This window comes from Capricornis sumatraensis, chromosome 3 (assembly GCF_032405125.1).
Source record: "Capricornis sumatraensis isolate serow.1 chromosome 3, serow.2, whole genome shotgun sequence".
NCBI lineage: Eukaryota > Metazoa > Chordata > Mammalia > Artiodactyla > Bovidae > Capricornis > Capricornis sumatraensis.
In genome coordinates, this window is record NC_091071.1 from 16133989 (window position 1) to 16143205 (window position 9217).

General features: G+C 51.1%; 1 protein-coding gene across 1 annotated transcript; it reads right to left on the minus strand.

Moving 5' to 3' along the window:
* Positions 1 to 2395: 2395 nt before the first annotated feature.
* TUFM (Tu translation elongation factor, mitochondrial) lies at positions 2396 to 6314 on the minus strand. Its single transcript, XM_068968537.1, has 10 exons — positions 6203 to 6314; positions 5904 to 6098; positions 4989 to 5155; positions 4659 to 4763; positions 4405 to 4569; positions 4140 to 4272; positions 3952 to 4056; positions 3684 to 3835; positions 3474 to 3593; positions 2396 to 2722 (listed from the first exon to the last, which is right to left on the minus strand). The coding sequence occupies exons 1-10, from the start codon at positions 6243 to 6245 to the stop codon at positions 2549 to 2551; spliced, it is 1359 nt and encodes a 452-aa protein (XP_068824638.1). The 5' UTR covers positions 6246 to 6314; the 3' UTR covers positions 2396 to 2548.
* Between the last annotated feature and the right edge of the window lie 2903 nt (positions 6315 to 9217).

Here is a 9217-nt window from a genome sequence, read left to right on the forward strand (position 1 = left end):
TGGTTGGACAAGGACTTTTACTTTTTATTACATAAAAATATTTAAAAAAATTAAAAAAAAATAAAATTTTAAACTAACTTAACCGGCCTGTAGTTTCCTCTTTGAATAGTAAGATGGGAGTGGTTAGTTTTATGAGGTTTCCAGGGTGGGGCACTGTAGTTGCCCACTCAGAGTACCCAGAGATGCCCTTATGGCTCTGTAACCGCCATGCAGGCCTGCCATTGTCTCAAAGGCTGTTTTCTCACCTCAGAACTGGCCTCATCGTGAGGTGTGACTTGAGGTTTTCATTTCTAAGGAAAGTGCTTCGTGAATGATGTCTAACTCTTTGCCCTAAAAAGTACACTTGTGTTTTGGGCCACCTGAGATAAGGGCCAGAGTGGTGCACAGCTGAGAGGTCTTGGTTGTGGGTGAAAGCTATATAGGATGAAGCTGTTAGTGAAAGTGGCAGGAGGGCTGGGTTGAGCCAGGCTGAGGGAAGCAGGGGCTGGATTAGAAAGATGGGGGCCAGGTATGGGATGGAGAAACAAAAGGCTCCAGGAGGAGTTTGGAATTCTTTACTAATAAGAACTGGTATTTGTTTCTTATCTGTTTCTTACAGGTAGAGGATAGAGAATGGGACTGATCTGTAGCCTCTAATTGGTTGTTAAGAAGGGGCAGGTTGGGGACTTCCCTATTGGTCCAGTGGCTAAGACTGTGTTCCTAATGCAGGAGGCCCCAGGTTTGATCCCTGGTCAGGGGACTAGATCCCACATGCTGCAACTAAGACCTGGTGCAGCCAAATGTTTTTTAAAAACGCAGATGTGTGGTCCCAAGTGACAGAGCTCTCCAACTGGGGTTGGGAGGCCTTAATGGAAATAGCAGCAGGAAAGCCTTCAGGTGGGCTCCAGATGTCTGCAGTGCAGATGGAGACCTGGTTTCTATAGTGCTGGAGATGTACGTAATTGCAGGTGTTCCTGGGTAGCCCTCTTAATTTATTCCTAAGAGCAGAAATCTTAGGAGCTAGAAGGAACTTTAGCCTCCACCCTGACTGAATCTGCCTGAAAACTTTCATCAGCCTCTCATTGCACACTGAAGGTAAAACAAGTAATCATGCTTTACTGTTGGAGAGTACCTTTCATGAGATTGCTTTATGTGAAGTTTGCTTCTGTTTGCCTCGTTCTGGGCCTAAGAGCCTCCATTCTCTTGTGCTGTTTGTGAGTAGGTTGTCCTGAGTATATTCATTTGTCAGGATACAAGTCTGAAACGGTGCCATTAATCCCTGCTGAATGCCTCCTGTGTTACTGGGGGTCATCCCAAAATCTCTGATTTGATAAACAGACCTTGTTAATTTTAAATCTCAGTTATTAACATTAAAAATGAAACTTTCATTCTACAATTTCTCACTCCTGTTTGGACTTAGTGATATGGTGGGGATAACCCATCAAGCCTACAAATTATTTCCCAAGTATAATATTCTATGTGCTGGGTCTAGAGTCAAGATAGACCACCCAGTACCCAGTATCAAGTTTAAATAAGGGTAGCTAGACATGAACAGGCTGGTGACTACTCAAAGAGACCAGGCGCCTGAACTGGGCCCAAGCTATAACTGTTTGACCAGTATCTCTAGGAATAGCTAACACTTAGCCTGTTTTATGTAGCATTTTGCTAAGCAATCGAAATTAAAGAGATGCTCCTTGGAAGAAAAGCTATGACAAACCTAGACAGCATATTGAAGCAGACTTGACTTTACAGGTCCATATAGTCCAAGCTGTGGTTTTTCCAGTAGTCATATATGGATGTGAGAGTTGGACCACAAAGCAAGCTGAGCACCAAAGAATTGATGCTTTTGAACTGTGGGGTTGATGAAGATTCTTGAGTCCCTTGGACAGCAAGATCAAACCAGTCAATCCTCAAGGAAATCAGTCCTGAATATTTATTGGAAGGACTGATGCTGAAGCTCCAATATTTTGGCCATCTGATGGGAAGACAGAGGATGAGAAGGTTGGATGGCATCACCAACTCGATGGACATGAGTTTGAGCAAACTCCGGGAGTTGGTGATGGACAGGTGTACTGCAATCCATGGGGTCGCAGTCAGATACCACTGAGCAACTGAACTGAACTGAAGCAATCATAGAAAGCTCACTAGGATAGCTTTCAGTCCTTTAGTTTCTCTACCTTCCTCATGTTGCCACAGCACTGCTTTAAGACGAGAGCTCTTCCACCGTGTACCAGAGATGAACTCGTGAGGCTAGAGAAGTACTCTCAGTTCAAATGGCTCAGGGATCACTCCCAAGCTCATGTATCCTGGGCTTCAGCTCCATTTCTATATCCCCCACCCTCCCAGAGTACAAATGACACAGGACACACAGGCTATCTTTCTATTCACAGAACAGTTTATTGACCTACCTCACCTGGCCAGCCACATGGCCCTTGGACCAGGGGAAGTATCTAGCTGCAATTCAGCTGGGCCACAGCCTCTGCCCTGCAAAGAGGGCTGCAGAGGCAGGAGAGAACGCTGGCCAGTGTAGCCCTGAGCACAAGAGAGCCCCAGCAGCAGAGGTCCAGACTCAACTCCACTTGATGTTCTTGTCCTCCTCGGTCATGGCCGGCGTGTCAGTGACGAGGCCAGTGCCGATGGTCCGGTTGCCGTCCCGTAGGGTGAAACGCTGGCCTTTCTCCAAGATCATTGGCTGCCGCAAGATGAGCGTGAGCTTCAGGTCCTCCCCAGGCATGGCAAGCTCCTGAAAGGCAGACACAGACCATGTTTCAGGGCACCTTCACTTCCTGTTGGTTACCAAGGTTAAAGGTTATGGGAAAATGCAGCAGGGTGATTCTGGGGAAACTTCTGTCCTAGCTGTTAGGCATATGCAAAGGCAGAAAAGGACTGATGGGACTTCCTTGGTGGTCCAGTGGTTAGGAATCTGCCTGTCAATGTAGGGGACATGGATTCGATCCCTGATCTGGGAAACAAGATCCCACATGCCGTGGGGCAACTAAGCCCCTGTGCCACAACTACTAAAGCCCACATGCCCTAGAGCCTGGGCTCTGCAACAGGAGAAGCCACTGAAATGAGAAGCCCATGCACTGCAACTGGAGAGGAGCCCCCACTCTCCCAACAGCAAAGCCTGTGCAGTGCAACGAAGACCAGGGAGGCCAATAAACAAGCTCTAAAGATAAAAATTAAAAAGGACTAGCCATTAGCGTCTCTAAAGCTTTTCTTGAGAAAAAAAATTGTTTATAAAATTTGGGGTTATGCAGGTCTTGGGCTCAAGACTTCTCTTGAGCCTTTACGTAAAATACAGTGGAACTCTCTACTACAGGAATTCTGCTGGGGAATCTGTGTGGGTCAATGCTAACACAGCTAAGGAACCCTGGAAGAGGATTCGTTCCGCCTGAACCCACTGATCTGACCCATCACCAGCTCTCTTCTTGCACCATCAGCCAGGCTTTCTTCACCAAGGAAAAGTCACCCCCACTGCCGTAACATCATACCTTCCCCGGTGGTAAGATGATCCGACAGGCCATGTCCCAAGTCAGGGAGAACATGACAGGCATGAAGTGGGATACAAAAGGCTTGTGGCGGCCACCCTCTTCTTTGCTGAGGATGTACACCTGTGAGAGGGAGCGAGAACATGGGTGAAGCTGGGCCTCGCTGGAAGCACCGACCCTCCACAGTGCCTGCCCATCACCTAGAGCCCTCACCTGTGCCTCCACCTTCTGGTGGGGCTGGATGGAACCTGGCTTGGCCATGACCAGGCCACGTCTCAGGTCCTCCCGCTTCAAGCCTCGGACCAGGGCCCCAAGGTTGTCGCCCGCCTCTGCCCTATCCAGGCTCTTGTGGAACATCTCAATGCCTAAGACAGGGGAGACACGCGGGAGAAAGGTGTGGGGGCAGAGGGAAGGCACGGGGGGGTCTGCGGGGGGGAGATGTCATCCTAGAGGCTCTGGGTCCCAAGGCTGCCTCCTGTACCTGTCACCACAGTGCGAATATTCTTGCTGTGTCCCAGGAATTCACACTCGTCTCCTTTCTTCAAAATGCCACGTTCGAGCGTGCCTGTCACCACTGTGCCCCGGCCTGGGAGGGAACAGGACAGGGCATCAGGGACACCGGATGAAGCGGCAGAGAGGGGAAGGGAATGCAGTGAGCCAGGTCCTCACCGGGGATCGAGTACACTGACTCCACGGGCAGCAGGAAAGGCTTCTCCAGGTCCCGGGTGGGCACTGGGATATATGTGTCCACAGCATCCAGTAGCTTCTGCACGGACTTCAGGCCTAGCTCGGGGTCACGTTGCTATGAGCGGGAAGTGACAGGACCCTGAAACTTCCATTCTGCTCTTCTTACTTGCCCAGAGCCAGGCCCTGGACTCAGAGCAGAGCTCTGGGTGCCCATCCAGCCCCCTCCCCAGCCTGACCCCGCCTTCACCTCAAGGGCACAGAGGGCAGAACCGACAATGACTGGAGTCTCCTCCCCTTTGTAGCCAAACTCAGTCAGCAGTTCCCTGATCTCCAGCTCCACCAGCTCCACCATCTCAGAGTCCTGCACAGCGTCTGCCTTATTCACATACACCACCACATGCTCGACACCAATCTGCAGGTGAGAAAGACACACAGACGGTGTCCTGAATGGCCCAACACCTGCCTGCCCCCCCTTCCACCCCTTCCCAGGCTCTTGAGTACCTGTCTGGCTAGCAGTAAGTGTTCTCGGGTCTGGGGCATGGGGCCATCATTGGCTGCCACCACCAGGATGCAGCCGTCGAGGGGCGCAGTGCCTGTGATCATATTCTGGGGAGAAAGAGGAGAGGAAGTAGTGCAATTCCATGACCTCCTCCACTCCCCAGCCACCTAGCTAAGCACAGACACTTCTTTACCACCTGCTGTGACTGGCCAGGCCCACAGATCCAGGATCTCCAACCCATACATCTCAAATATCTTAACCTCCTCCCCACAATCCTAACGTTTTTCCTGAGGGGGGCAGTTCCCAAGCCCTGTCCCCAGCGGCTCTCTCACCTTAACGTAATCTGCATGACCGGGGCAGTCAGTGTGGGCATAGTGGCGGGCGGCTGTGCTATACTCCACATGAGCTGCATTGATTGTGATACCTCGGGCTCGCTCCTCTGGGGCGTTGTCAATCTCTTCGTACTTCTTAAACTTGGCCCCACCTCCCTCCGCTAAAACTAAGGGAAGGAAGGGAACACACTTTCAGCAAGGCCCTTTCCACTTTATCAAAGGACAGTCTAGGAAAAGCAACCTTCCAAGATACCCTCCTTCAACTCCTGGGACTAGTAACTCCAGATCAGAAAGAAAGGTTATAGAGCCTCAAGGGCTAGCCCTATGACTTCTCTAGGCCAACAGTTCTGCTTACAGAGCACCTTCCCAGGGCTGGAGGGAGGCCACTGGGGGGGGGGGGGGGATCCCCCAACTTATGCATCAAAAACTTCGTGTTCACGGGAAATCTGTCTTCTGCATCCTGCAGTGTACTGTCCGCCCAATTTCTGGCGCCTTGTGCCCTGGTAAGTCACTTCAGTCGTGTCCGACTCTGTGCGACCCAAGGGAAGGAAGGGAACACACTTTTCAGCAAGGCCCTTTCCATTTTAGAAAAGGACAGTCTATGGAGAGGCTCTTCTGTCCATGAGATTCTCCAGGCAAGAATACTGGAGTAGATTGCCATTCCTTTCTCCAGGGGATCTCCCCGACCCCAGGGATCGAACCGGCCTCTCTTACGCCTAACCTGCATTGGCGAGCGGGTTTTTTACCACTAGCGCCACCTGGGAAGCCACCTGGGAAGCCACCTGGGAAGCCACCTGGCGCCTTGGGGCAGCACCAAACACCTAGGGAGTTCCTCCGCGGGCCCCGCCCCCTTGGCTCCAAGTCCCACCTGCAGAGCAGGCGTTGCTGGAAGCCCCCCAACCCAACCCCACTTACTTTTCGTGATGGCCGCGGTCAGGGTGGTCTTGCCATGGTCTACATGGCCGATGGTACCCACGTTCACATGGGGCTTGTCACGCACATAGGTCTTCTTGGCCTCCACAGCCAGGCCACGGCACAAGATGGGCAATGCTGGGGCCTTCAGCTGCCGCAGAAGACCCTGCAATAGTGGTGCTGGGCCGGCGCCGAGACCTGCCGGGGCAGATGCCTGGAAGTCACGGCGCAGGTCTGAGCCCGGCCGCTCCCGACGACCCCCATGTGAACCCGGGGCGCCGTGGCCCTCCCCGCCCCCTCACCGCTGAAAAGGGGCGTCGCGCGCAGCAGGGTGGCGGCCGCCATTGTGGTCGTACTGGCGCCGTAGAGAGTACCGGGCACGGGGACCGGCGCGTGCAGCTGGGAAAGGGCAATTGCGGATGGAAGTCGCTTCCGGCGGAAGTTAGGACCGAGAGGGCAAGTCTGGGCCCCTCTAGCCTCCAATCTCTATGGCCCTGTGAACTTCCGGGCGCGCGACAGCACCCGTCCAGGAAAGTGCTGATGGTGGTAAGGTGGGGAAGCTTTCCACGGCGCCCTCCAACCTCGCGGGCTCAGGAGCCACGCAGTTCTCTCTGGTGGCGCCGGGAGGCGATGTGGAGCATCTCATAGCGCGCCTACGGCCTGGAGGCTCATGGGCGTTGTAGTTCCCAGGGCCGTGAGCTGTACGGGCACGTATCGTGGCAGGGCGAGGCCAGGTCCGGAGGGACGGTCCAGGCCTTCTTGAAGCAGAGGCAGCGGCCCCGGCGTGGATGACTCCGGAACGTCTTGGCCCCGAACCACTTGGAGTCCAGTCCGACTCGCCTCGCGGGTCTGACGACAGATCTGGCGGCCTTGTGTCGCAGCTGGAGGTAGGACCAGCCGCTGCGGCCAGGCTGAGGGAAGACCTCCCGGGAACCTGTTGGGGGTGGGTCTCTAGTGTGACCCACCTCTCTTTTATGCCTTTGTTTTCTTATCTGTGAAGTGGGAATAGTATCTACTTCACAGGAAGATCCTGGCTTCTAGCTCTGAGAGGAAATGAGCTGGGCAAGAGGCAGAAAAGGGGTCCAAAAGCCTCCGGGTCCTACAGTCTTTGACACCCTCCCCTGGCTCAAATGCCCTCCCCCCTGGCTCACAGCCTGCGGGGACAGAGTTTCCTGTCCACCCCTGTCGCCCCTCAGCAGGCCAGAGAGTAATTCTCTGGATCGTCGGTCAACCCACCCGGTTTTACAGATGACCTGGTGAGAGACCAACTTCTTGTGCCTTTAAGGGCAGCCTGAGTCTGTCTTGTTCCCGCTGTGTCCCTGGCACCTACCACAGGGCGGGGCACTCAGTGCGTGCTCAATTAATGTCTGTTGACTGAATGAATGAGTGCAAGGATAGTAAATGACCTTTAACTTTCACATCCATCATCTCATCACCGTGGGATGATAATAACAGCTGCTTAACCTTGATTAATGTTTCCGAAACTCATCAGCTCCTAAGACTCAGCTGATGGTGTCTGTTTCAAATAGATTCCTTAATTCCTCCCTTGGAGATTATGATTCAGTAGTGTCTGGGTACAGACAAGAAAACCATATTTATTTTTAATACTCTTCTTAAACTCATAGTAGTTTGGGGGACTCAGAATTAGAGCTTTTCATGGTTCAGGCGTTGTGCTTAATGTTGCTTCACATTCAGTATCACATTCAATGTTATCCTGTGTGATAGGACCCCATTTTACTAGTGAGAAAACTGAGCATCATGGTAATTAAGGAACCCAACACAGCTAAACTCCGAAAAAGTGTGCACTTAGCCACTTCACCGAACTATAATTTAACTGTCATTTTACAATGAGAAACTTGCTAAGTCTTCTGTCTTCCTGGCCCTCTAAACCCATCAGCTTTGATGAGAAAGGGCTTGTACAATATGAAAGGGTTCTCCTTGTCCCCAACCTGAACCTCAGTCATTCCACTTCTAGAAATTAATCCTAAGACACTATCAGCCACTAACCAGGATATGAAATATTGGGGGCTGGTACTTAAATTAATGCTTTCTTTTTTAGTGATGCTGTATTCATTTTAATGTGTATTAGTTTGAAAGAAAGGCTGGCATTGTAAATGTTGTATTTAAAAAAATGTTGAATCAATTAAAAAAAACAACACTTGGTAGATAAAATGGGTGATATGAATATATGGCAAATCTGGGGAGAGGTGTATGTGAATGACTGAAATTTGCAAAACACAGTGCTCAGAAAAGAGTCCAGAGGGAGAGAATTTTTGTAGAGCTTTTGCCTGTTGCACCCTATGTCACAGGAGTCTGGATTTGCAGATAACAGAATTACATGGGCGGGTTGGAAAACTGTGTCAAGGTGGTAGGCAGCCTACAGAATTGTGGAACGGGCTGGAGAAACGGATCCTAAGCCATAGGTCTGATCTGACCTGATAAGAAAACTGCTTCTACTGACACTGCCACCAGACACTAAATGCCAGGACTTAGGCTTGTCTGCAACAGCTGCTGCTCATGGTCCTGAAACCGCTTCTACATCAAGAAAGTGACCTTTGGGACTTCCTGGTGGTCCAGTGGTTAAGAATCTGACTTCCAGTGCAGGGGACTTGAGTTCAAGTCCAGATGGGGAACTAAGATCCTACATGCTGCAGGGCAACTGGGCCTATGTGCCACAACTACTGAGCCGGTGGAGTGCTCTGGATCTGTAAGCCACAACAAGGATCCCACGAGCCACAACTCAGACCCGACACAGCCATAAATGAATAAATATTTTAAAAAGAAGGAGGAGACAGACCACCTTCTGACTCTGGGAGTTGTTGGATCAGGATGGGAAGCCTGGAATTACCATGCCCATCATGCTCCCATCCATGGTGAAGCCAAAAATCCAGAAGTGGGCAAAGAGGATCTTAGAAGCCTGGACTCTACATGGTGTGAGATGACAAGTGTCTTTATTGTTTAAGGCAGATGGTGTTAGAGTTGTCTGTTACTTAAAGCCAAATACACCCTAACAGATAAGTCTGCCTTACAGCACTTGGACGTATTTCTGGGTGTCACTTGTCTGAGACTAAGTGACTTGAGTCAGGTGAGGACTGGGCTTCCTTTATCTCCATATACTGTGTGCCTGGCCATAGCAGGTCTCTGTGCATACTTGCACTTGAACTGTTCACGAGCCTTCCAAATCGAAGGGTGCTACCACTGTGATGCTATGAACCTAACATACCCCAAACAGGACACTTTGTTTCTCCCATACTCTCTTTACATATCTGAATAAATGGCACCACCTTTGTCCTTTTCCCCCAAACCTACATCTGTCT